Source organism: Bos indicus, chromosome 1, assembly GCF_029378745.1.
Source record: "Bos indicus isolate NIAB-ARS_2022 breed Sahiwal x Tharparkar chromosome 1, NIAB-ARS_B.indTharparkar_mat_pri_1.0, whole genome shotgun sequence".
Taxonomy (NCBI): domain Eukaryota; kingdom Metazoa; phylum Chordata; class Mammalia; order Artiodactyla; family Bovidae; genus Bos; species Bos indicus.
Window position 1 is genome coordinate 144,826,596 of NC_091760.1, and position 27,792 is coordinate 144,854,387.

A 27,792-nucleotide genomic window follows, 5' to 3' on the forward strand; every position below is an offset into this window, starting at 1 on the left:
GGCTGCAGGAGGAGGGCCTGACTTGCATGCGGGCACATCCTTTCTCCAAGCACTGAGTGTATATAAGGGGTGGGGGTTCTTTGCCCGTGGAATTACCCTGGGGGCATTCTAGCCCCAGGACTTCTCTCTCACACAGGGCCCCTGGCCTGCACCCCTTCTCACCCTCCACTCTGCCATTCTCCCAGGCAGGAGACATCCTTGACCAAGGTCAGCCTCCGCCTCCCCAAGGCATGTGGCTCACCTGCTGGCCTGGAGGAGTCTCTAGAAAAATCCCTGCTTTGGGAAATGAAGAGGGTCCCAGTTATGGTCCTGAGACTCCAAATCTGGCCTGGATGGAGGGGGAGCAGATGCACACAGATTCCTTCCTGGGTAGTTGGGCCAGCCCAGTTCTTACCTGCAGCTGACTACAGACAGCCAGGACTCCCATTGGCTGTGTGATCCTGTGCAAGAACCAATGAGAATTTGAGATGGAAATAGCAGAGCATTAAACCAAGCAGGGGCCTTGCTGCTGCTGAGGTCCTGGCTCTCGCAACCAATCCTAGAGCAGGTGGGCCTGGCTGATGGAACAGGCCTGGCTTGGCTACGGCCCTGTGGTCTGGACCCCAAGGGCCTTCCCAGCAAATCTCCTGGCATGCAGGATCTCCCTTCCACCCAGGGGACTTCGTGGTGGTGACGGCAACTCCATCCTCCTCCCCAGGTTCCCAGAGTGTTGCCACATCACACCTGCCATCCATCTCCAGGAGGCTGGAAGCCCTCGCCCAGTGGAGGGTCAGGAGTTGGACACGGGAGGAGCTGGGCAAGTGCTGGCCCCAAGGAGGCGTTCCAAGTCCATCTGGCACACCCATTAGGCCGTGTGGAGACCAGGAAGGCCTGCCTGGAGGCAGAGGCATGAGGGTCCATCTGCCAGGCATCTCCCATGGGTGTGGCCTCAGGGAGGAGACTGGACCCATGCCATGCATGCTTGGGATTCCTGACCTGACCCTACCCAACCACATTTGTGGGAAACCTGAGGCTGGAGGAAGAAGCTCCTGCAGAGGAGAGGCGTGCTGGTGACCAGGGACATGAGGGCACGTCAGGCCAAGGTGGCCAAGTGAGTGCACTGGCCCCGGGCTGCGCTCGCTGGGGGTCTAGTTCCCATCAGAAACACACAGACACAGCAGTACTTTCTGTAGGAAGCATCATAAATAGACAGAACACAATAAATAGCTGGTACAAATATGTGAGGCAGCACGAAGCCGGTCCCTGCGTCGGGGCTCCCCAGCCAGAGCTGAGTGTCTGGTCACGTGGTGGACGCTGTGGGAAGGTGACCAGTCCCTGCTGTTTTTGAGGTAAAACTTTGTATGAGCTTTTCCTTTAAAGCAAAATCCCTGCAGGACAGCAGAGTTGCAGGAGCAGCTCTGGTCTTCAGCTTGGATGCTCACAGAGCCACCCATCTGGCCACCATGGTTGTCTAGGTGATGATGGCGTGGCTGGACAAAGGCCAGAGAAAGCGAGTTGGTGGCTCTGGAAGCCACAGCTTCTCCCAGGCTTGTCCTACTCCCCAGAGGCTTTGGGGGTTCCTGGTGAGGTTCTGGGGTGTGGCCACGTAGGTCTAGCTCCTGGGGCTCTGAGCCCATCACCCCGTCCTCAGCTTCAGCACCCGGGACAGCGGTTCCTTGGCGCTGGAGTAGACCAGGAAGGAGCCGGCCGCTGTGCGGAAGGCCTCCCAGTCCCTGCAGCCGAAGGTTGGGAGGCTGTGCACGGCCACGAAGCCTTCATACCCCTGCCACCTGCGGAGAGAGATGCTGTCAGCTTCCAGGCTGGGACGCCAGCCTCAGCGAGAGGAGTGAGTGTCTGGGCTGCTCCCTCTCCCCGGGGCTCCCACCCCACCCCTCCCTGACCCTCACCAGGGTCCCACCTGCCTCTCCCACCATCACAGTATGAGGGGCCATGCATCCCAGCCCCAAAACCTCCCCAGGTTCCAATCGCGAGGAGCTGGGCCAGGAGGGGCCTTAGCCTGTAGAGAGGGAAACTGAGGCCTGAAAGGGGGTACCTGCCCTGTCCAAGACGATTCAAGATCATCCTGGAATTTCTAGATAACTGAGAAACTTAGATCAACAGTAAAAACATTAGAATACAGAGGCAAAGGCACTTTTATTTGCAGACATAGTTATACTTCTTGAACTCCCATGAGACATTTCTTTAGAAAACTATTAAAACTAATAAGATACTGTGGTTGCATGACCAGATACAACAGTTAATTGTGATACACAGATGAAAATGGACATATGCTTACAATACTTGGAAAACTCCTGGAAGGGAAGGTCGCGAGAATGCCATGGTGCCTCTAAGATGAAGTGTACAATTTTACTGAAGGACACGTGAAAAATAGAGAGATCTACCACAGCCTTGGCTGGAAACATTTAATAGGATAACACACTAATAACTCTCACATTAGTGTAGCCTCTCACTGCATCTCCAGCCAGAACCCAAAGTTGTGAGTGCCAGCAGGGCTAGTGGTCACCTAGCTGACCCGGGGGCCTGACCCAGACTCAGCCCGTGCTCAGGTGCTCCCAGTGCCAGGCGACCCACAGGGCTCCATGACCTGTGACTCGCTCTGAGCCCGTGGTCATTCAAGGGGAAGGTGGGCCCACCCAGCTGAACCGAGGCGTCTAGCAGGGGCAGGGCCTTTACCTGTAAATAATACTGTTTACCGAGAAGGTATTTCCATCGAAGGAGTTTGCAACCACCAGGAAATAATCTTCTCCCACCGAGAAGAACTCCCAGTCCAGAGCACTGCGGGAGCAAGTGAGCAGAATTAGGACCTGGAGATGCTGCCTGGGGACTTGGGGGTTGGTGTCCGGCTGGTTCTCCCCCTAATCTCAGGATTCAGGGGGCTAGGTCCCACCTCCAAAATCCACAGAAGGAGGAGCAGTTTCCTCAGTCATACAACCGGTTGGTCTATTCCAGGGAAATGCAAATTAGTTGTTCACTTTTTAAACTTAAAACATTTAATTGTAATAAAATACACATAACACAAAGATTTCTATTGTATTCATTTTTAAATGGACCTTTAAGCTTAGTGGCATTGGGTACCTTCACGTTGACATGCAACCATCACCACATCCACCTCCAGAATTTCTCCACCTTCCAAACTGAACCTCTGTCCCCAGGAAACACTCACTCCCCATCCCCTCCCCCAGCCTCTGGCCCCCACCATCTACTTCCTGTCCCTACGGATCTGACTCCTCCAGGGACCTCGGGTAAGTGGATCACAAAGTATTTGTCCTTCTGTGTCTGGCTTATGTCACTGAGCATATGTCCTCAAGGTTCATCCGTGCGGTCAGGTGTCAGGATGTCCTTTTTTGAGGCTGAACAATATTCTACTGTAAGAATGGACCACACTCATCTGTCTATGGACACCCGGGCAACAAGAGCGAACAGTGAAGTTGTGAACACGGGTGCAAAAGTCGTTCACTTGGAAGAGGTTGAAATAGAGGAACAGCCCTAAACTCGTGGCCACTCCCTAAAAGTCTTCAGCGCCCCCTGGAGGCGAAAACTTGAGGACACTGGCTGTGAGGTCACATGCTTCTTCCCTGACTCCAGTTCAGGTACCAGCAGGGTCTGCCAACGTAGAGACGTCCCCCTAAATTTGGAAGCTGTGGTTCTTACTGCAAACAGACCACTGCATCCTGTTTTCAACAAACGCCCCTGAACTTGCTAAGGGCGAGTCTGCGCTCAGAGACATCTTAGTTCTCAGGGATCTGACAGAGGGCTTCTGGGAAGGACATCCTGGAGCCTTGTCTATCCCAGGAGGCCAACCTGGGCATCAGCTGTGATCCCCAGCCACTGCTCTAATTACCACGGGCCTACTTTACAGATGAGGAAACTGAGGCTGCAGCCTTGCAGGAGTCACTCAGATGCCCAAGGCCAGGCCAGTGCCTCTGCATCCAGAGGCCTCAAGGTTATGGCCTGTTCAGACAGCACAGTCGCAGTCTCTTGGGTGACACTCACCCTGGATTCCTTCTCAGTGGGGCACTGAGGGCGCTGGCCTAGAGCTCCAACAGAACCCTGGACATGAGTCGGCCACAGAGGTACCTGGGGACATGCAGGGGGGCAAGGCCAGTGGGGGCCCTGGGGCTCCTGACTCTTCCTTCTTCTGTTATCTGGAATCCTGTCTCCGCCACTTCCAGCCATGGCCAGTTGTGACTCATCATTAAGAAAAAGTGGTGACTGTGGCCATGCCCACTGAGGGGTTTCATGCAGTGTGGCATGGGTGGGGCTGGTAGCACAGCCGTGTGGTCCCACACGCAGCATTCTGCCAACTGTAACTGGTTCTGGAACCAAGGCCCACAGCCTTGCTTTTGCAGCAAAATGTTGACTGCACCGTCTGCCCCCACGGCTTGCATCAGAAGCTGCTGGGGCTTAACCCAGTAGGAAATCAAGGTCTGGCATGACTTCCAAAGCATCAGGGCAGTAAGTCTGCTGACAGTAATGTGAAGCATATTTTTAATCCTTCAGAACCACACTATTTGGTCAAATGGTGGAAATAGACAAGTATCCATCAACTGATGAAAAGTAAACAAAGTATGATAAATAAACACAGTGGAATATTACTCAGTCATTAGAAGAGTGAGGCACTAAGGTACAACGTGGATGAACCTTGAAAAAATGACCAGTAGAAGGAGCCAGACACATCTGAATGCAATGTCCAGGTGGGGACACCCAGAGGGGCAGAGAGCAGGCTGGTGGGCCCCAGGGGCTGCGGAGGGCACTAACAGCTGAGGGGTGGGGTTTCTTTTCAAGGTAATGAAAATGTTCTAAAGTCACCTGGAAATGGTTGTATACATATGCAAATTTCATTAAAAGAATAAAAACCCTGAATTCTAAAAACAAGCACACAAGCCACAGCTTTTAAAAGCAGTTAGAGTCAAGGCTACAGCGAGGAGCCGCGGTCACTCAGCTGGTCGTGTGGAAGGTCTGCGGGGTGCACAGCGAGGCCGATTCACACCTGTGGGCTGGGGGGTGGGCACCGCGGCCCCACAGATGCTCGGGTGCGCGCTGTGCGGTCCGGGCGGCCTCAGAGGTCGTAGGACCTGGGCCCCTGGATCCCCGCCCCGGCCGCCCGCCGCCCGCCGCCCGCCGCCCGCGTACCTGCAGGTGCGGATCTCCTGGAAGCGGACGAACGTCTGCGCGGTGACGTTCAGCTCGTATATGACCGAGTTGATGACGTAGGAGTCGTTCTGCACTCGCATCTCCACGTCGTAGCGGTGACTGTTCGCCACGGCGAGGAAGACCCTCTCCCCAATGTGGAAAACCTCCCAGTCTGCGGCGCCAAACGTCTGGGACCGTGAGAGGGAAGCCGAGAGCACGCTGTGGGCAGAGACCCTCAGGATGGCCACCCACGCGGCGCCAGCCCCCTCACTCCGGGCGTGAAGCAGGCGCCCCTCTTGAGGGTGCTGCCCTTTCCCAGCCTCCTCCAAGGCCAAAGGACCATCTGCCTAGAGAGCTTCTTAGGGCCTGTGCTGCCCCTTCCCAGGCCCCAGTGTGCCCTGGAGGAGGTCCAACTGCTATAACACCTCTTCCAGGGAGCCCTCTCTGCTCCCTCCAGTTATGAACTCAGAAGCAACATCTAGGTACCTCCAGAGTTACTTACTACGTACTCTCCCTGGCCTGAGGCTCTCCTCTGGCTCTCTGGACAGTCCCATCCTGTGTAGGCTACTCCTCCAAAATCACTCATCAACCTGGAGGGTGAGGTGTGCATGGGCCCATGGGGCTGGACTTACATGAATGGCCGGCTGCCAAGCCTTGGCTGCAGACCTCGAACTGCATGAGCTGATTTACACGTAGGCCCACCAGGAGGTTTATGACCAGCATCTCTGGGATGCTGGGCTGGGAGTGCATGGGGAAGGGGAGAACCAGACCAGTCCAGATCCATCCCTGTTCTGAGAAACAAAGGAGTGACCACACGGGATGGCAGCTTCAGTGGAGGGGGGATAACACAGAAGCTCCCCGAAACAGGGGCCTGTGGCTGGTGGAACAGTGTGCAAAAGTTCCTGAGGACTCCAAACCACAGCCTGATGAGGCTGCTGGGGTCCGAGTTCCTGTGCCAGCAGAAAGGGGTTGACTCTGTCTGTTCTCACAAGCAGGTGAGGGCTGCGGAAGCTCTGATGGACACTCGGCATTGAAATTGTCTTTAAATGTTTTGCCTCTTGACTTTTGACTTGTGATACTGATGGAGAGACTGACCCTCCTGTTGATAATAATCATAAGCTCTGGATACAATAGGCAATGTAGGAAAATAGGAAATGGCAACCTACTCCAGTATTCTTGCTGGGAAAATTCCATGGACAGCGGAGTCTGGTGGGCTATAGTCCATGGGGTTGGACATGACTGAAGTGACTAAGCACTGGATACAATACTTAAAAATGTACACAATTGCTTGAAGGTTCTGGAGAAGGGCCAAGGGCAGGCAGAAAGTGGAGGGGAGATGATGGCCCTTGAACACGTTTGTCTGACTCTCCCTCTGAGGACATTCCTGGTCCTGTGCCATATGGGCTTCGCACTCAAGTGGAGGGAGCGGACTCGCTTGAACTGCATGAGCTGACATACACATGGGCCCACATGTAAATAAAAGGAGGTTTATGACCAGCATCTCTGGGACTCTGAGGTGGGAGTACATGGGGAAGGGGAGGACCAGACAAGTCCAGACCCAAGCTTAGCGTTTGGGGCTTGCAGAGTGTCTAGAAACCAAAGGAGACTAGCCTAGGAAGGAGGGACTCCCAGTAGGGGAGGCCCCAGTATCTCCTTATTAACTTCTCGCAAGTCCATTTTAGCTCCTGAAGTGCACACACAGGGGACAGGACCCCAGGGACCCAGGGACAAACAACAGCTGAGCGGCTGGTGGAACTGACCAGAGAGTTAGACAGCAGGGGAACCAGCAGGTAAATGTGACTATGATCAGGAGAAGAAACAGCAAGTAGAAATAGGTTGACACAGCGCAAATACTGGGGTGAACAGATACAAACTTTATAGTAACTGTGATCAGAATCTATGCGCAAATATGTATGTAATCAACAATAAGGTGGGGAGATTTGGAGAGTTATGAAAACTCTAAAAGGAGGCAGATAGAAATCCTGTACCTGAAAAGCAAAATGCCCATATTCACAAATCTATTGCACGGGATCAAAAGCTACCTAGACAATCCAGAAGAAAGCATCTGTGAACTAGAAGATACGCCAATAGAAATTATCTGATTTGAAGCACAGAAAGGGGGGGGATGTTTACAATGAAAGTAAACAGAGCCTCAATGATAATATAATTCAGTCTAGTGCATGAAGCTAGGACAAACCTAGACAGCTTACTAAAAAACAGAGACATTACTTTGCTGACAAAGGTTTATATAATCAAAGTTATGGTTTTTCCAGTAGTCATGTATGGATGTGAGAGTTGGACCATAAAGAAGGCTGAGCACTGAAAAAATGATGCTTCTGAGCTGTGGTGTTGGAGAAGAGTCTTGAGAGTCCCCTGGACTGCAAGGAGATCAAACCAGTCAATCCTAAAGGAAATCAACCCTGAATATTTATTGGAAGGACTGATGCTGAAGTTGAAGTTTCAATACTTTGGCCACCTGATGAGAAGAGCCAACTCATTGGAGAAGACCTTGATGCTGGGATAGATTGAAGGCAGGAGGAGAAGGGGGCAACAGAGGATGAGATGGTTGGATGACATCACTGACTCAATGGACATAAGTTTGAGCAAGCTCTGGGAGATGGTGATGAACAGGGAAGCCTGGCGTGCTGCCGTTCATGGGGTCACAAAGAGTTGGACATGACTTAGTGACTGAACAGCAACAACTGTGTGTGTAATTGGATCACAGAAGGAAAGGAAAGGAGAATAAGGCAGAAAAAAATTTAAGTTAAATGTTGGCTAAAATTTCCCCAAATATGATTAAAACCACCAAACCACAGATCCAAGATCAGAGACCCCAAGGAGAATAAATACAACCCCCCCACCCCATAACCTCCGCACATCATATTGAATATCTGAGGATAGACAGAGAAGATTTCAGAAGCAGCCAGAGGAAAAAGACATTTGCTATAGGGAAACAGTGGTGCCAGTGGTACCCAACCTCTCATCAGAAACAGTTGAAGCTCGATGTCAATGGAAAAACTTCTTTAAAAGAAATGAAAGAAAACCATGAACCCAGAATTCTACAACCAGTGAAAACATCCTTCACTGTAAAGTCACTTTCAGATAAAAGTGGTAGAATGAACTGCCAGCAGACCTGCTTTACGAGCAGTCCTGGAGGAAGCTTAAGAGGGTGAAACTCCACAAGAAGCACAGAGTCTGCGAGAAGCACGCAGAGGGCGCTGGCAATGGTGAGCTGGGTGTCAAGACAGCTCACTGTTTACAGCAAACAAGAGGACAAGCTGTGGAGCTCGTACCTTAAGTAGACATGTGAGTTTATACATGCTCCCAATAGCCCAATGGACAGGTAAGGATAAATGAGATCATGTAGTTGTAAGGTTATCACATTATATGTAAAGTATAATATTAATTCAAAGATAGATTGTACACCCAAAACTAACACAACATTGTTAGTCAACTATACTCCAATATAAATTTAAAAAATTCTTTAAATTTGAACATATTAACGCAAGGCCTTCCCTAGTAGCTCAGACAGTAACACATCTGCCTGTAGTACAGGAGACCTGAGTTCAATCCCTGGTTTGGGAAGATTCCCTGGAGACGGAAATGGCAACCCACTTCAGTGTTCTTGCCTCGTGAATTCCATGGACAGAGGAGCCTGGCAGGCTACAGTCCATGGGATCACAAAGAGTCAGACACGACTGAGCAACTGACACACACTGCTGCTGCTGCTGCTAAGTTGCTTCAGTCCTGTCCGACTCTGTGCGACCCCATAGACGGCAGCCCACCAGGCTCCCCCGTCCCTGGGATTCTCCAGGCAAGAACACCGGAGTGGGGTGCCATTTCCTTCTCCAATGCATGAAAGTGAAAAGTGAAAGTGAAGTCACTCAGTCGTGTCCGACTCTAGCGACTCCATGGACTGCAGCCCACCAGGCTCCTCTGTCCATGGGATTTTCCAGGCAAGGGTACTGGAGTGGGGTGCCATTGCCTTCTCCGGAGCAACTGACACACACACACAGTTAATTAAAAAATAAAAAATAGGTTGCAGTGTAGATATGGGATGGGGCAGAGGAGTGTGAGATGAGCTGGGAGATTAGGATTGATATATATATACACCACCATGCATGAAAAAAGATACCTAGTGGGAAGCTACTGTATAGCACATGGAACTCAGCTCGATGCTCCGTGATGACCTAGTTCAGTGGGATGGGGGTGGGCGGTCTAAGAGGGACAGGATATATGTATACCACAGCTGATGGACTTCCTTGTACAGCAGAAAATAACATTGTAAAGCAACTATACTCCAATAAAAAATAGATTGCAGTAAGTTGAACATGTATATTGTGATTGCTGAAGCACACAATTACACAACAAACTGAATTAATACAAAAAAGAGGGGATCAAAGGCTATGTATGTGACAAAGAACTTGTTTTATACCTGATGTATAAGGAACTCCGACATATCAATACTGAAAGGCAAAAAAATTAAAGTATGGGCAAAGGCTTGAATATGCATTTTGCAAAAGGGACTCTGGCAAACCAGCAGGTGGGTGGAAATGTGCCATCGTTAGTTACCAGGGGACTGTGACTTAAAAACCACTGCGGTGCTGCTTCACACCTTGTAAGTAAGACTAAAAATACAGACAAAACCGGGTGTTGGCTAGAGTGTGGGATGACTGGCACTCACGCTGTTTTGGGGAATGTATGAAATGGTAGAACTGTTTTGGAAAACTGCTTGGCAATTTCTTCAGAAGTTAAACATCCGCCTACCTCATGGCCTAGAATTCCACTCCTGGGTTTTTACTCAAGAAAAGTAAAAACAATTTGCCCACAGAAAACCATGTATGAGATGCTTTTGTAGAATTATTCATAATAGTGAAAATCTGGAAACAGCTCAGGTCGTACAAAGAATTGAGCCTAGAAACCACACAGCGATCAATTTCTGGACCCGGCTGCTTCCTGGGGATATCGTGCCTACTCCGAGGTAGGTAGTCCTGGCCGGCCAGAGCTGGTCACCGCGATGCCCAGCGACGCTGGAGGGACAATTGCATGCTCAGTCCACGTGGGAAGGGGCTCTGTTTTCCTTTACTCCGACCGGCAGTGGACGGGTCTGCGGACTACCCCTCCTCGGAAGTCCCTTTCCGGCTTGAGCAATCCGCCCAGCGGCGGCCCCTGGTCCCCGCGGGTCCGGTACCCTCCCAGCCGCTCGCCTGGTGTTCTCTCCACGTCCAGCAGAGGGCGCGGCTGCCCGTTCTACCGCCCGGTGTGCGGAGCCCGGGACACCACCGCACCCCCGCCCCCACCCCACCCCACCCCCGCCCCGAGGGCGAGAGGGGCAGAGAAACACGCTTGGGCCCGTCCGAGGGTCGGAAACAAGGGAGCTCAAGCTAAAAGAGTGACTCACAGGACAAGGACAGGGACGAGGGCACCTGGCGTCGCCGACCCTGCCGGACCAGGAGCTGGGCTGAAGCCTTCCTGGGTTAGCACCTTCTCCTTACCGCGGCTCGGAGGTGGCACTATTTCTGTCCCTTGGGGCCACGCCGCAACTTCCGACCTGGGGGGACACTCGGGCTCGTGGGGCCTCCAGCCTTATCAGAGGACCGACGTTAGAGACCCACAAGAGTGTGCAGAGTGACACACACCACACGTGCCAGCCCAACCAGGTCACAGAAACCACGGGAGTGGCCAGGCTGTGAATCGCCGGTTCTGCCCCGTCCTTTGCTGAAGAGCACCGCAGTACATACCTGCACGTACCTGTGTATACACGTGCACACACCTGCATGGATGCGATTTACACACAATCCTGCACACATGCATCTGTATACATGTGCACATAACTGCAAGCACCCACATGCACACACCTCCACATGTACACACCCACACAGAACAAAGGGCCAGGGCTGGTCTGAGAAGGGGGTCTTCCCCAGATTACCAGAGCTTCCTTTCAGCCCCGAGCCACTGCACCCTCAGCTCACTGGTCTTGAGCCCTAGCAAGAAAGGGTTGGCCTGCAGACAAGGGTTGGTAAAAGGGGATGTCTGGGCCTGGGAACTGGGAGAAGAGGGCCCGAGCCCAGGGGGAAGGACGGGAGCGTGGCCAGAGGCTGGGGAGGGGAGGAGCATCCAGGTGGGCATGGCTTAGAGGGGCTCTCACCTCTCTGCTCTGTGTGCCCAGTGGGGTGGGGGCGCCCAATACAGCAAGTGCAGGGTGCCTCATTCAGTTTGAGTTTCAGATTAAAATGATGTTTCAGTCTGTGTGTATGGGCACGCTTTTACTAAAAACTGATTCGTTGTATATCTGGTTTTCACATTGAAATGCTGCTGCTTCTGTGAAGTCGCTTCAGTCCTATCCCACTCTGTGCGACCCCATAGACAGCAGCCCACCAGGCTCCTCTGTCCCTGGGATTCTCCAGGCAAGAATACTGGAGTGAGTTGCCATTTCCTTCTCCAATGCATGAAAGTGAAAAGTGAAAGTGAAGTCGCTCAGTAGTGTCCGACTCTTCAAGACCCCATGGACTGCAGCCTACCAGGCTCCTCCTTCCATGGGATTTTCCAGGCAAGAGTACTGGAGTAGGTTGCCATTGCTTTCTTCTTCACATTGAAATAGGCGTCCTGTATTTTATTCGCCGGATGCTAGCAGAGTCCGGCAGGGGCCCGACTGACTGCCAGTCATTGGCTGGCCGTGAGCTTCCCTGGAAGCCTGGGGCCCGCACCTGCGCCCTCAGCCAGAGGCTGGGCTCCTCCCATTCGGAAGTAAAATGGGGAGAATCCCAGCCCAGGGCTGCACCAGCCTGGGCAGGGGTGAGCTGGCCTGAGGCCCCGCTGTCAGGCCACTCCTGGATTCTGAGCGCATTAAGGACACGTCAGGGAGAGAAGAAGAAATTCCCACATCAAACAGCCCTGCCAAGCCCTGCCTGGCACCGGAGCAAGGCAGCCTGGCACCTGCTGGGCTGGGCGGACCCTTCCCGCCCTTCTTTGAGTGGAATTCCCCCGAGCCCTGCCCTGGAATCCCCTGGCATCGCGCCTGCCTGGGCCTGGAGCACCTCGAGGGAGGATGGTGCTTCTGGGACTTGGCAGCCAGAGCACCTGGAGCCCTTGACAGTGCCCTAGAGGGTGGGTGGGCTCCCAGTGATCAGCAGATTGCTTGTTGCAGGAGGCTCTTGGGTTCTGGCTTTGATGGAGCAAAGAACCCAGGTCTTGGAGTGCCTGGGGAGGCAGGACCAGGCTTACCGCCAGGAGAAGGCAGGCAGGTCCCAAAGGACCCTGGGGGATTCAGCCCTTGACATTGTGGGCAGTCGGCTGAGGTGGGAGAGGGGCCTGCTCCTGGGGGACTGCAGGGGGCAGCACACTCCCCGGCCAACTTTGGGGTGCCCTGCAGCTCTCCCCCGGTACAGCGACCCTTCCACACCTTGCCTTCCCTGGGATGCCTGGTTCACTGCCAGCTCCAGCCTCACAGGGCAAACCAGAAGCACAGGAGGAAGTGCCCTGACCCTGGTGAGCACACGGGCCGGTCCCTTCCAGGGCTGACCACTGGGGGCGCTCTCACAACACTCTCCTTACAGACTGCTGCTTCCTTCATTTGCAGACATTTACATTCTTGGGGCTTCCCTGGTGGCTCAAAAGGCAAGGAATCTGCCTAAATGCAGGAGACTGGGTTCAATCCCTGGATGGGGAAGATCCCCTGGAGGAGGGCATGGCAACTCACTCCAGTGTTCTTGCCTGGAGAGTCCCGTGGACAGAGGAGCCGGGCAGGCTACAGTCCATGGCGTTGCACAGAGTTGGACATGACTGAAGTGACTTAGCATGCATGCCTTTCTGACAAACCCCAGCTTCATTCTCTGTCTCCTCAAACCCACTGATGACTCTTGGCAGCTCCTCTGCCTGTCCTTCCCCTGCCCTGATAAGTGGTTTCCCAGGGGGCTTCACTGGCCCTCTTCTTGGAAACCCTGTCAGCCCTCACCCCACACCCTGCCAGAAATACCCCATTGCCCTTGGTTCTCATTTCTGCCAGTGGCTCCTCCTAGCAACAACCCCCAGTCTTGGCCCACTGCTGCCCCCTCCCCTTCCCCATCCCCTCCTCTCCAGGTCTACACGTGATGACTGTAACCGCAGATCCCACAGCCAGACAGCTCAGGGAGCAGAAGTCCCAGCAGCTGGAGGCCGGAAGTCTCATCCTTCCGACACACCCAGCTTCCACCTCCTTTGGTCCAAGATGGTGAGGCCAAAGGGTTGGAGCCTAAAGTGGTCCGCCACCTGAAGGAAGATTCTAGGATTCCTGGTGAGAGAGGTGGGGAGGTCTGGAAGGGGTTGCCAGGGAATGCTTCAGGGTGGACAGCTAGTCTCCCATGCACCCCTGGGCTGCAGACCCAGCATGAGCACAGCCTTTCTCATGAGCTGAATTCACCCTACCAGTGAGGGACCCACCTGGTGCCCCTCTCAGCACTGTCCGTGTGCACAGCACCACAAATGCCAGCAGCCTGCATCCCTTGCCTGGCCATCCCTTCAGAAAGGGTTCCCCTCGAAGTTGGCACCTCTCTACACACAGTTCAAACTTCAACTCCTGCTTCAAACTCATGTGAGCCCATGAGAGATGCTGCAAAGCTCCAAACCAAGTGCAATCATATGGAGGTATCTTCAGGACCTAAGAGGATTTAAACAGCATACAAAAACAGCTGGCAGAACATGAAAATGGGATCTGGTGGGCTCTGCGGGATTCACTGAGTGCGAAGAGACTCGGCTCATTAGAGAAGGCAGGGTCCTCGGGTGTGTGGGCACAGGGAGCAGCAGTGCCCCCTTGCAGCCCCCAGAGTCAGATCCCGGGGCAGCTCTGCCCACCGGCTGGAGATGCGCCCTCTCGCAGGCACTGTGGTTCTGCCCACCCCCGCCCCCGCCCTGCACTTCTGGCTGATTCTTCCAGCCAGCGTCACACCCCTGGACTGGCTCTGGTTTAGGGCATGGAGCTCAGATGGCCCCCATCCTGGCTCAGTTGGGCCTGTCTCTGCCCCTCGGCCCAGTCTCCCTTCTGAGGATGCCCTGTGTCCGAGGCCTGTGGTGAGGCTGGACAGAGACTGGAGCCAGATCTGGATGCTGCTTGAAAACACAGAGTTTCAGGGGCTCACAGCTCTGGAGCCAGTATACTGGGGAGCATTCAAGGAGATGGGCCAGAACCTGGAAGGGATCTGAGACATCCTGCATGAGAGACAGTGGCAGAAACGAACACTGCTCTGAGACATTCAGGCTGAGTGTTTCCCCATGGTGTCCAGAGAGCACAGAGACTCGGCACGCAGCCTTCTGGCCAATCACACACGTCCCCAGCTGGGCTGTCACACCAGGCAAGTGACATGAAGAGGGTTCTTGCAGCCGGTCGGGGAGTGCAGCTTGGAGATTATGATCCTATCTGACCTCTCCTGCTGCTGCTGCTGCTAAGTCACTTCAGTCATGTCCGACTCTGTGCAACCCCATAGACATCTCCTACGTTTGCACAAAAAGCCAGTTTAGAAGGTCGTCATCATGGCGCCTCATCAAGGGCCTCAACCAGACCCCCAGCTCCCTGGGGCACAAGCCACCAGTGATAATGCCACCCCCTGCTATGCTCGACAGGAAATATCAACAGAAAACAAAGGGTCCTCCAGACGTGTGACAAAGGACCTGGAACATGAGAGTCAGGCTAAAATATATACATACACTCATACTGGAAGAAACCGAGCTGGTTCTAGAAACAAACCAGAATATTTTAAAACTATAATGATCTTCAAAAGTATTCAAGAAGATACTGCATTTATAGAGTAAATATAGAATGGCATGAAGAGGAAGAGTTCTTGGATATTAGAAAGATATTAGCTTTATGAGACGATGTTCATCAACACGATTGGAGAATAAAGGTAGGGAAAGAGTCTAGGTTGAAAAGATAACTCAACACAGGAGATCTGAAAGCCCTCTAACCAGTGTGCCAGGGTCGGGTGGGGCATGGAATGATCAAGAAAAACCAAGGAAATCTCCCAGGCCTGGAAAAGCACAGCTTCAAGTTGAAAGGGCACTGAGACAAAGCAGTCAGGAGGCACAGGGAGCCACTGTAAGAGATCTGTGGGTGCCGAGGGCAGAGAAGGCCACCAGAAGGGCGCCCGGGGGGCAGGGGGGCCACTGCACCCCTGGGTTCTGGGAGGCCGGGGGCTGCCCTCCGTGTTCTCAAGGGAATGACTTCTACTCTAAAATCCTGTACACCATTTATCAGGCAGGGCGAGGGACGCGGCCACCACGAGCGTGCACACTTCCTGCCACAGACGGTGGTTCTCACTGAGATGAAGCTGGCGAGGCCATGGCTCCCCCAGCCTGTGGTTGTGCCATCAGGCCACGTGGGCCATGTGGCTGTGGAGGATGAGGGGTGGGCTGTGACCTCTCAGTCCAGATCTGATGTGGGCTTGCTCCGCTCTACACCCATTGGCTGACTTTGGTCACATGACCCGGCTCAGCTGCAGGGACACTGGGGAGCATGGGGGAGTTCCTGGAAGGGGGTGTCCCTGAGGTGTCACCCAAAAACCTGAGGTCAACTGGGACACTGGAGATCAGAATTGGACATGGTGGCTCCAGCCGAAGATGGCAGTAAAGGAAAGTTCCAGAAAAGGGACCACTGTCAGCTCTAGAGACAGTCGGCCAGGATGGCACAGGCAGAAGGGCCCAGGAGAAAGGGCTGCAGGACAAGAGGGCTCTTCGTGGACACATGCTGACCAGAGACCTCGCAGCGACACACGGTGGAAACCCAGGAGGCACTGAGGACGCAGTGCTCGCAGGAGCCTGGGGACAGGGAGGACCAGCAAGAAGCCGGGGGACGTTACCCTGTGTAGAGATGGTGGTTTTCTTCCCCCACAGAGGAAAGGGGAAGGAGGGAGGGATACGGGAAGAAGCAACTAGGAACTTGTGGAAGCGTCCTGTGCAGCACCTGGGTCCACGCGTGAAGTGAGCCAGGTGGTGGGCTTGTGGCATGGAAGAGAGTCTGGCCTGCATGCAGGGCCTGTCCCCAGGGGCTGGCCCAGAGGTTGTCCCAGCCCACCACTGAGAAGGGAGTGGTCAAAACGCACCCTTGGCTCTGCAAGAATGAGCTTATGACGTGGCTAGGACGATGCAAATACCGACCTCGACTGTTGATTTTAGTCATCCATGGGGGCTTGGGCTTCCCCGGTGGCTCAGTGGTAAAGAATCTGCCTGCTAATGCAGGAGACTCAGGTTTGATCCCTGGGTCAGAAAGATCCCCTGGAGTAGGAAATGGCAACCTGGTCCTGTATTCTTGCCTAGAAAATCCTATGGACAGAGGAGTCTGGTGGGCTACAGTCCATGGGGTTATAAAGAGTTGGACATGAGTTAGCACCTGAGCACGTGGGGGCTTGGTCTGGGGTCTGACACTGAGAGGGACAAGCCAGGCAGCGTGGAAGGAGGAGGGCAAGGGAAGGCAGAGGAGGGTCTGGACCCTGTGTCATCATCCTAGACCACAGTGGGGCCTGAGGAGGGGCTGCCAACACTGCCCACTAGCCTGGGACTGGTCAGTACCTGCATGGTTCACCGAGGCGTTCAGCACTGCCCCACCTAATAAAGCCTCTCGCTGCCTCAGTTTGATGCTTTGCCAGGCAGCCCACAACAGCTGGAACCAGCTAAGGGACACAAGAGCTCAGAGAAGGTGAACAGTGCTGTCCCCACAGATGGCCAGGTCAGGGGCCAGCTGCTGGGTGCCTCAGGACAAGAGGCTGACACCCACATAAAGGCAGGTTAGACTGTGGGGCCCGCCGGGGGCCAGGGGACTCATCGGAGCACAGGTACTGGTAGGAACTCTGTGCCGGGGAAGCCCTTCCACCTCGTCTGCAGGCTCCCTCGCCTGACCTCTGGGGAGGCGCCTGGTGTGGACAGGCCTGTGGGTGGGAAGGGTGTGTGTGTTGGGGGGGTGCCATGGGGAGTGCAGGGTCCTCACCAGGAAGGACTGGAAGAGCTGGAAGGAGCCGTCCAGCCGCACGTACAGGTGGGACTGCAGCCGCGTGGATGTGCCGTTGAAGGCGTTGGCCACAGCCAGAAAGGCGTAGGGCCCCACCGTGAAGAACTCCCAGTCGTAGGCGCCCGAAGTGGCGATGGTCTGGTTGGCCTCGAAGAGCCGGGTCCCCGGGTTCCACTTGTAGATGACACTGTTAATGTTATGGTTGTCGCCTGGAAGCCGAGCGGCATTGAGGGAGGGAAACAGGCTTCTGCAGCCTCATGCCAGCGCCCTGGGACCAGGCCCCCTGGGACCCTGCCCCAGGCCCTGCAGCCAGCCCAGTCCAGCTGGACCCTGATCTGCACTCTTCCCGGATCCCCAGCCATGTTACCCATCACATAGCCTTCCTGCCTCTGTGCCCCATGAGAACCCTCAGTGGCCCAGCCTTTGGGGGACTCCAGATCCCTGTGATCATCTACTGTGTTGGAGGTGGGACTCCCCACCCCCTCTGCAGCCTCACCCTTCACTCTGCCTGCCTTCCCCTTCATGCTCCCTCCCACCAGAGATCAGACCTGTGCGGGCTGGAAGCCCTCTCCCCACATTGTGCTCCTTAGGGCCTCCCACTCCCCAACACACACCCCGCTGGGCCAGCCTCTCCTGGAACACTTACTGTCCTTGGAGGTACCTGGTAGCAGGCTCCTGGGGTCCCTCTACCCATGAGTGGTGGTGGGGTCTCCTCCCTACCCCCCACAGAGCTCCCTGGCAGGTTTTAGACTCAGGTAAACTCTGAGCCTTGGAACCTGCAGAGGCTGGAGACACTTTGCAGGGCCAGCTGCCCCCAGGGTCCAGTTCCCCTTGAGTTATAGCACCCGAAAGGGCTTGCTGCGGTCACTCGGGGCAGTCACCTGGCCCAGAAGCCAGGTTTCCCAGCCCCTCCTAGGCCTATCCCCACATACCCATTGCATCTCACAGAGTTTGTGCCCAGAATGGATGGGGGCAGGGACCCCTCCCACCTGAAGAGGTGAGAGGGTGCTCAGGTGTGTCCACCTTCAGACGCCACTGTCATACAGCAGAGCCTGAGGATGCAGGCCAGGTGAGGTTTATTATACATTTCTAATGAAATACACTGAATGCTGCAGGCGATCACGCCCCAGCCCAGAGTCAAGGCCACGGCCCCTACCTTCCCGGTGGTTGGCCACAGCCAGGAAGTGCTCGCCGGCCACCTCGAAGGCCTCCCAGTCCCTGGCACTGTGGGTGGGGACCCTCTGGTATGGCGTGAACCTCAGCCTTCTCTGGCTCCACTTGTAAATGACCGAGAACTCCTGACCCTTCTCATTCGGCTCAAAATTAGCCACAGCCAGGAAGATCTGGGGAGAGGACCAGAACAGGGTTCTCATCATCCGAGTGAGGGGCCGGCGCTCTGGGTTTCTCAATGTCAGCCCTGGGACACAGGCTGAGCCCAGGGACAGAGGATGAGCCCAGGACAGAGGCCGAACCCGGGGACAGAGGCCAAGCTCTGGGACACAGGCCGAGCCCCGGGACACAGACTGAACCCCAGGACACAGGCTGAACCCGAGGACAGAGGCCGAGCCATAGAACAGAGGCCAAGCTCTGGGACAGAGGCCGAGCTCTGGGACAGAGGCTGAGCCCTAGGATAGAGGCTGAACCCTGGGACAAAGGCCGAGCCCTAGGACAGAGGCTGAGCCCTAGGACAGAGGCTGAACCCCAGGACAGAGGCTGAGCTCCGGGACACAGACTGAACCCCAGGGTAGGGGCCGAGCCCCGGGACAGAGGCCGAGCCCCGGGACAGAGGATGAGCCCTGGGACACAGACTGAACCCCAGGACACAGGCTGAACCCCGGGACAGAGGCCCAGCCACAGAACAGAGGCCAAGCTCTGGGACAGAGGCCGAGCTCTGGGACAGAGGCTGAGCCCTAGGACAGAGGCTGAACCCTGGGACAGAGGCCGAGCTCTAGGACAGAGGCTGAGCCCTAGGACAGAGGCTGAACCCCAGGACAGAGGCTGAGCTCCGGGACACAGACTGAACCCCAGGGTAGGGGCCGAGCCCCGGGACAGAGGCCGAGCCCCGGGACAGAGGATGAGCCCTGGGACACAGACTGAACCCCAGGACACAGGCTGAACCCCGGGACAGAGGCCGAGCCATAGAACAGAGGCCAAGCTCTGGGACAGAGGCTGAACCTCGGGACAGAGGCTGAGCTCCGGGACACAGACTGAACCCCGGGGTAGGGGCTGAGCCTCAGGACAGAGGCCGAGCCCCGGGGCAGAGGCTGATCCCCAGGACAGAAGATGAGCCCCGGGACAGAGGCTGAGCCCTGGGACAGAGGCTGAGCCCCGGGACAGAGGCCAAGCCCCAGGACAGAGGATGAGCCCTGGGACACAGGCTGAGCCCCAGGACAGAGGCTGAGCCCCAGGACAGAGGCTGAGCCCAGGACTGGCATCCTGGGCAGGCCCCAGCACGTGGCACTGACTCCAGATCTTAATTACTCTAAGACCCGTAGCCAGGCCTGTGTCTACCAGCCTATTAGCTCTGTTTCTATCTCCCAATCCCAGGGAAAGCCTTATGCACAGCAGCGTTCACCACTCAGACAAGGAGGAGAGATCTTATCACCCTGCTGTCCGTCAAGAAGCACGTGTGTGTCACACACTTGAGGACCATGTGGCAACGCCCTGCGTGTGACACAACCCAGAGGCCCAGATGGCGGGTCATGTGATGTGACAGAAGCTGGAAGCCTAGGGTGAGGGGCTCACTTGCTGTGGCTGAAGCAGCACCAGAGACCCTCTGTCTGCTTAGGGGACCTGACAGATTTTTCTTATTTTTCTGAATTTCCCAATTTTTTGATATAAAGTTATTTTTTATTAGGAAGGAGTAAAAATCTTTAAAATGTCATCAACCATAAGACCAGAGAGCTAGTCACTCCTTCACCAGGCTGCCCTGGAGTTCAGGATCCTGACAGTCAGCAGGGACCAGAAACAGATTTGTCCTCACTGCATGGGCCTTGGGGGTGGGGTGTGCGGGGCTGGAACCGGGCACATTGGTGACTGACTTGAGAGCAGGTGTGGGAGGGGGCCCGGGGATCCTGCCACTTGGAGTGGAGGACTAGAAGGAGCTGGGAAGGAAATTCTTATCTCAAGGGGGCCGCCCTCTCAGTCCCACCCTTGGGCTACTGCTCAACACAGTCCTGGTGAAAGGAAGGGGGCTGCCTGCCAGGCTCTCCCATCCAAGGCCTCATGTCCAGCCCTCACCATCTCACCTGTCCCCTCCATCAGGACAGCATGTGTCCCCCATGTTTATGGGGCCAATAGAGGGAGGCCAGGGTGGAGCCCCATTTCCACTCCTGTTTAGGTCAGATAAAGAAAGCTGAGCACCAAAGAATTGATGTTTTTGAACTGTGGTGTTGGAGAAGACTCTTGAGAGTCCCTTGGACTGCAAGAAGATCAAACCAGTCAATCCTAAAGGAAATCAGTCCTGAATATTCATTGAAAGGATGGATGCTGAATCTGAAGCTCCAACACTGTGGCCATCTAAAGCAAAGAACTGACTCATTGGAAAAGACCCTGATTCTAGGAAAGATTGAAGGCAGGAGGAGAAGGGGACGACAGAAGATGAGATGGTTGGATGGCATCACTGACTGGATGGAATGAGTTTGAGCAAGCTCTGGGAGTTGGTGGTGGACAGGGAAGCTTGGTGTACTGCAGTCCATGGGGTAGCAAAGAGTCAGACATGACTGAGCAACTGAACTGAACTGAACTTAGGTCAGATTATCTCAGAGCTTTGAGGAGGCAGTGGCAGGTCTGCATGGAGTGGGAAATGTCCCAGCAGCCGTCTTGTGTCCATTTTGTAGGAAATGGAACAGATTTTCTCAGTCACATTCCAGACCAAGAGACGCAGGTGTGTCTGATTCAAAAGCCATTTAGAACCTGTATGAGGCTCTGAAACCAGTAGAAATGCTTTTCCCCCATAAAATCTACATAAAGCGAAAGTCATTCAGTCATGTCCGACTCTTTGAGACCCCTATGGACTGTAGCCCACCAGGTTCCTCTGTCCATGGAATTCTCCAGGCAAGGATACTGGAGTGGGTTGCCATTCCCTTCTCCAGGAGATCTTCCCAACCCAGGGACTGAACCTAGGTCTCCCACATTGCAGGCAGATTCTTTAACATCTGAGCCACCAGGGAAGCCCAAAATCTACCTAAGGAGCCCCAACCCTCGGACTTTGTGGATTTTTCCAAGATAAAAATGACATAGTCGCACATGTGAACTTGCCTTTTTCCCAATGGTGAAGTGTCTCCAGGACTGTGCCTGGTGCGTGGGAATGTTCTGGTATGAAGCAAACTTGCCATCGGTCCACTTGTAGATGGCAGATGTGGTTTTCCGGTTGGCGGTTGCTACAAAGAGCCCAGCCTCAGGGATGACGAAGACCTCGATGCCCAGCGTCTCTGAGTTCGTGAATAGGCTCTGATGCTCCTCCACGTAATCCAGCTTTTCTTTGGCTTGTGATAGAGACATGGAGACTGGTTAAGGCTTCCCAGAACAGAAGCCCTGATGGATGACATCCGGGAGTGACCCCAGGGCCCTGGGCCATGACCCTAGCATGAGGTCAGGCGAGTGTCCCTAAGTCCTGTACCACCCTCACCTGGAGGCCCAGCAAAGGAGATTCTGGTCCCTGAATGGGCTTTAGGGCCTACAGAGCCCCCAGGGACACTTGTTGGATGGAAGTGACATGTCAGGTCCTTACTAGACACTTCACAAGGCTCCAGACTTCCACAAAAAGCTGTGCCCAAATGTGAACTAGAGAGTGGAGGCCATGGCTCCTGGATGGCCCCCTGCAGCCAGTTCTCATTTCCAAGGGACTCCCACCCTCAGACGGCTCCTCTCCTCACCTCCCTGCCAACAGCCCCACTCTTGGGCTCCAGGCACCATCACATCCCATCTGACCAGAGAGGGAGGAGAGGGTGAGGACAGTGGATGGAGCACCCTGGAGGAGGCCCATGGTCTACCCTAGTTGGGACAATGGATGAGAGCCTGCCAGCCCACGAGTCAGGCCCAGGAGGGCGCGTGTTTCCAGGTGAAACACTCAAGCTCGCGGCTCTGTGAGGTTCGTTCCCTATTCCTACATAACACTGGCTCTGAGAAGACCCCCTAGGCCCCTGGAGACCTGCATGTCTCACCTGCTAACACGGAGACCCACTCGCTGCCCACGCACAGGTATAGCCCCTTGCGGCTGGCGTCGAACCAGAACTGGGCATCCTCCACTTTGGTGCACGGAGGCCGGGGTCCCAGCGTCACCTTCATGTTGGTTTCTGATGGGGGTGACAAATGTCCTGTGGGTATGTGCTCCCCAGAGGGAGGCGGAGTCAAGGGTGTCAGGTGACCCCTGACCCCTGTACTCCTTCCAGGAACCACTCAGGTCGTAACGAGGCCTCTGGGAGGCAGGGAGACCCGAAAGCCCAGGACTTGCCCTCGGCATCTGTGCACACGACCTGGACATGCCCCTGAAGTCCAGCCACCTGCCCACCAAGTTCTTCCCCAGACCCTAGCTCCTCTGAGAACCCTCAGTAATCACGCTGCCTTTCTCTCTCCTCCATCTGAGACTCACTGGCACAGGTTCAGCTAACTTCTGTCTGCTTGGTTCCAGGCACCTTGACCCCCTCATTCCTGGTCATCACGGCTTCATCCAGGTCCAGCCCTGTCCTAATGATGCCACGTGGCCTCCATACAGTGACTCCCGAGCTGAGACCCCAGTGGCCAGGCGGTGAAACAGAGCATCCTCAACCTCGCCAAATGCCCAGCAGAGGCCTTGGGAGTCAGACACTTGCTCAAGGCCCAGAAAACACCCCAGAGGTCATGAGACTCTGGGAATTTGGGGATGCTGGCCCAGGACTGGCTGTAAGGGCCGACTTGCTCAAGGGGCTTCCCTGACTTGTGAAGCAAGGGCCGTGAGGCTCTGGAAGGAGTCAGGGGTCTCCCCACCTCCCCAGTAGGAGTTGGGGCTGTCGGGGAGAGAGTTTTTGATTCTCCATGGCAGAGGGTATAGCTTAAGTAAAGTCAACACTGACTTTACATTGGGGAGGTGCAAACACAAATGAGAGATGCCAGTGCTGGGGACCTTCTAGGCTGAGGGGTCCCAGAAAATAGAACCGAACATCATGAAGATCAGGGTCCCCACTGGGGGGTTGAGGTTTGGTGTCTGTTGGAGAGGGAAGGGGAGAACGGGCCCCAGATGCTGCTCTGGGAGCATAGCAGGTGGCAGGTGGGAGTCAGAGAAGGAATTCGTGTCAGCTCAGCCCCAGGTCCCAGGCAAGACGAGTGGTCCATCAGGGGCACCGTCTGGTGGGGCTTAAGCACGTGGATCTGAGACTGTCGTCTGCCTCCCCAGGGAGGGGGTCATCTGCATCAGGTCCCAGCTATCCATTCATCCACATGATAAGCACCCTCCTGTCTTGTGCCTGGGGAACCTGGGGGTGACCAGGCTCTCAGGGTCTTCTGTCAGTGTGGAGAGGGGTAGCTTTGGCCTACTAACCATAGGGGTATTTTAGCACCTCGTTGTCTTCCGGCTCCCCTGTGAGGCCACGCAGGATAGCGGGGATGGACAGCACAGCGAGCTCAGGATTCACGCAGGGACAGAGCCTTGGGGTGGCATCCGAGCCGGGCAGCAGAACCAGCTGCCTCACCAGGCCCTGCAGAGGGAGGGGCAGGGCACTCAGACCTGTGCTGTTGGAGGGCCTGATGACCCCCGGGCTCAGCCTACCCAGACCCTGAGGGAGGGGTGGCCAAGAGAGAGGAGTCTGCCTGTAGGTTAGGGGGCACTGGGAGCAGTGGTTGAGAGCTGTGCACAGTTCTAAGGTGATTACACCACAGAACAGGTTCTTCCTGTGGACTGACCTAGAATGACTGGGTGCATTGGTCATTCGTCTGTATGTCCACTTGTCCATCCATCTGTCCACTTATCTGCCCGTCCATCTATTCATCTCTCTGTTCATCCATCCATCTCTTTGTCCAGTCATCCATTCATCCATCCACCCACCCAAATGCCCATTCATCCATCCATCCATCCATCTATACATCCATTCATCTATCTGTTCACCTAGCTGTCCTCCCATCTGTCCATCCACCACCCATCTTTCTATTACTCTGTCCATCCATCTAGCTGTCCATCCATCCATCCATCCATCCAAGCATCCCATTGGTAAATATTCAGATCTCACCTCTTATGCACAAGGCATGGTTCTCAACACTGGACACAGCAAGAAACAAAAGCCCATATCCTCAGTGAGCAAGGTCCCCCCACCAACACTCTAAGGGGGAGACAGGCAGGCAATGACCAGACACATAGCTGGTCTGAAGGAGGTCATGGCTACAAAGACCATCCGGAAAGGGGATGAGAGGGCTGGGTGTGGGGGCATCTTCTCAGGGGTGAGCAAGGCCTTCATGGTACAAGGGCACAAGGCAAGGCCCCAGGGTCACTGGAGTGCACCATGGCAGGACTGGGACTCACACTCCAGGAGGAGGGCACAGCAGGTGCAAAGGGCCTATAGGGGAGTGTGCCTGGCTAGCAGGGGTCTCCTCTGAGCCCTTATGCTCCTCATTCCCATTTGGCACACACAATTGTTTAATTAGAGCATCGGGGTGCCAGGCCAGTGGTGACAGCCCCCAGGAGCACTGGTGTTGGGAGGGCCTGGTGGGCAGTGCCTCCATCCTTACCGTGAATCGGCCTTTCGTCCTCCTCCGACTGCCGATGAAGAACCGGGCTCCTCGCACAGATAGGGTGGCTGGGAAGGGCATGTCAGCCATTCTGAAAACATTGGAGGGTGGTTTTAGGGCCATGGGAGAGCAGACTCGAAGCCCACTTATGCAGAAAGGACAGCGGGCAGCACCGTGAGGCTGTACCAGTGTCTAGGGGCAGCTGTGATCAGCTCCACCGCCTTAAATAACAGAAGTGTGTTCCCTCATGGTGCTGGAGGCCAGAAGTTGAGATCAGGGTGTCATCTGGGTGTGTCCCCTCTGAAGACTTGAGGGGAGCCTCTTTCAGCTCCCGGAGCTCCTGGCTTCTGACCAAATCGTGTGGCCTCTCCTCTGCTCCTCTTTTCCTCGGGTCACCAATCACTTGACTCAGGGCCACCCTCCTCCAGCATGACCTCAACTGAGCTCAGTTATCCCAGTAGGGATGCTGCGTCCAAATGATGCCCCATTCCTGGTTCTGGCAGATGTGAATTTGGGGGACATGCTTTGCCTCAGGACAGGGTCTTCTACAAAAGCATGTGCTGCAGAAGTGCTCAGTGGCCCCTCTCCATCTCACAGAGGCCTCCAGTGACTTCTGTCCACACGGGGGTCCCCAGTCTGCCCCCCTCCTCTGAGCCCAGGGCGAAGGGACAAATGGTGTCAGAGTTAGAGGGGGTTCACCTTGTTGGTGACCCAGGGGGTGTAGGAAGATGTGGCTGGAATTAGGACCAAACAATTTCTAGTCTGGAGCATGCCGGGGGTTGTGTCAAAGCTATGAAGATTGTTCTGTACCTTTAATTGGGAGTTTTGCTGACTATTTATTCCCTCACCCCAGAAAAGGAAACTGAGTCAGAGAGGTTAAATGATGGGTTGAAAGTCACAAAGCAAGACTTGCGCCTCAGGACTTCCCTGGCGGTCCAGTGGTTAAGAACCTGCTTTTCAATGCAGGGGACATGGGTTTGATCCCTGGTCTGAGAACTAAGATCCCATGTGCTGTGGGGCAACTAAGCCTGTGCAACACAAATACGGAGCCCCGGAACTCTGGAGCTGGGGGACACTAGACAGAAGGCGCTGCACCGGGAGGAAAGATCCCACCTGCTGGGGCAACTGAAACCAGGCAGAGCCAAAATAAATACATACATATAGGGGGAAGAAAGCCCTGGGCTGGATCGGGGGCAGCTCCTTTTGGGCTCCTGGTGCCAGAGTTCACCCTGACCTTCCCCTGGGCCTTAAGCGATGCTACCGACTCTTTAGCAGTGCTTTTACTCGGTGAAGTCCAGTCCACACAGCGCGGACGCGGGCAGGCTTCGGCTCCCTTCGCACCCGTGCGCCCCCACCCACCGCTTTTCTAGCAGGGCAGCTCCAGGTCCACCAGCTGAGCCTGGTGCTCCTCCTCCAGCCTGACCGCATCCGCCAGGGCTCAGGCCCTAGGCCCGGGTCCACGTGTGCACTGTGAGCTGTCCCGGGCGGCCACATGTACCGGCTGGCTCTGTGGATCCCCCTTGCCAGGCAGCACACAGCCCCACGCGACCCTCTCAGGGTGTCGCAGTACCTACATGTCCACGGCGGGGCCGCAGTCCGTAGTGAGCGAAAAGGAGCCCTCGGACACGGCCAAGACCAGCACGTGCCACTGGCCGTCCACCAGAGCCGGGCTGCGGAAGGACACGCGGGTCTGCCAGGCGCCTGCCCCGTCCTCGCTGAGGAAGAGGAAGTGCAGCTGGGTGGGCGAGTATCGCAGGCCCAGCAGCAGCGAGTCCCGCTCCTCTGCCACCACCGCCAGCAGGTACTCGTTCTTCTGCAAGAGAGGGGGCGGGTGAGGTGAGGGGCGGGGCAGGTGGTGGGCGGGGTAGGTGAGGGGGCGTGGCGGATGAAGGGGCAGGGCAGGTGAGGGGTTGGGGGCGGGCAAGCGAACGGCCAGGGTGGGTGAAGTGGCAGGTGAGGGGCAAGTGAAGTTGCGGGGCAGGTGAGGGGTGGAAGGGGCGGAGCAGGTGAGGGGGCGGAGCAGGCACGGGAGCAGGACAGGTGAAGGGGCAGGGGAGGGGAGCAGGTGAGAGCTGGGGCTCCAGACTGTAGTGCCTGAGGCAGTAACCAGAGTCTGTGATAAAACCAAACCAACCGCTGGGGTCCCTGAGGACAGCTACTGTCAGTGAAACAGAAAACTGCGTGTTGGCGAGGATGTGGGGAAATTGGAGGCCCTGTGCGCTGTTGGTGGGGATGGAAGATGGAGTAGTGGTAATACTAATAAAAAACAGAAAGGAACGTTGGGGTACATGTGCCTTTTTGAACTGTGGATTTCTCAGTGTATATGCTCTCCAATTAAGAAATAAAAAAATAAAACAATAAGGAGACTCCTCAAAAAACTTATGTGGAATTACCATCTGACTTAGCAATTCCACTTTTGGCAGACACCCCAAAGGACTGACAGCAGTGTCCGGAAGAGGCAATTGTACACCCCCGTTCTTACCTGTGTTACTCTCAAAAGTTAAAATGTCACAGCAACCAGTGTCCATCAATGAAGAAACGGATAAGTAAGATGTGGTGCATTCATGCAATGAGATATTATTCAACCTTAAAAAGGAAGTTCTGACATCAACGTGGATAAACCTTGAGGACATTACGCTGGGTGATGTAAGCCAGTCACAGAAGGACGACTAGTGTAGAGTGCACTCATATGAGATGGCTGAAGGGGTCAGAGTCCGAGACAGAAAGTGGAGGGGGTACCAGGGGCTGGGGGTGTTGGGAGCTATTATTCAGTGTCGGTAGAGGTCCATTTTGGGGAGGATGAAAAAGGTTCTGGAGGTGGGCGGTGGTGATCACTGCACAACAGTGACTGTCCTTACTGCCACTGAACCACACACTTAAAAAGGGCTAGAAGGGAAATGCCACTTTACATGTATTTTTCCACAGTTTTAAAAACCTCTCACAACCCGCATGATCACCATCTCCAAACACCAGCAACCCCAGCTGAGCAT

General features: G+C 55.1%; 1 protein-coding gene across 1 annotated transcript in view; it reads right to left on the reverse strand.

Moving 5' to 3' along the window:
* Positions 1-1,160: 1,160 nt before the first annotated feature.
* Positions 1,161-27,792, reverse strand: part of TSPEAR (thrombospondin type laminin G domain and EAR repeats) — a 164,217-nt gene continuing 137,585 nt past the window's right edge. The window contains exons 3-12 of the mRNA XM_019963333.2: positions 26,377-26,615; positions 24,803-24,893; positions 23,622-23,778; positions 22,270-22,401; positions 21,365-21,591; positions 18,261-18,447; positions 17,084-17,313; positions 5,134-5,321; positions 2,674-2,775; positions 1,161-1,769 (exon numbers count right to left, since the gene is read on the reverse strand). Of these exons, the coding sequence (XP_019818892.2) occupies positions 1,616-1,769; positions 2,674-2,775; positions 5,134-5,321; positions 17,084-17,313; positions 18,261-18,447; positions 21,365-21,591; positions 22,270-22,401; positions 23,622-23,778; positions 24,803-24,893; positions 26,377-26,615 (1,707 nt within the window). The 3' untranslated portion in view covers positions 1,161-1,615. The remainder of the gene's footprint in view (positions 1,770-2,673; positions 2,776-5,133; positions 5,322-17,083; positions 17,314-18,260; positions 18,448-21,364; positions 21,592-22,269; positions 22,402-23,621; positions 23,779-24,802; positions 24,894-26,376; positions 26,616-27,792) is intronic.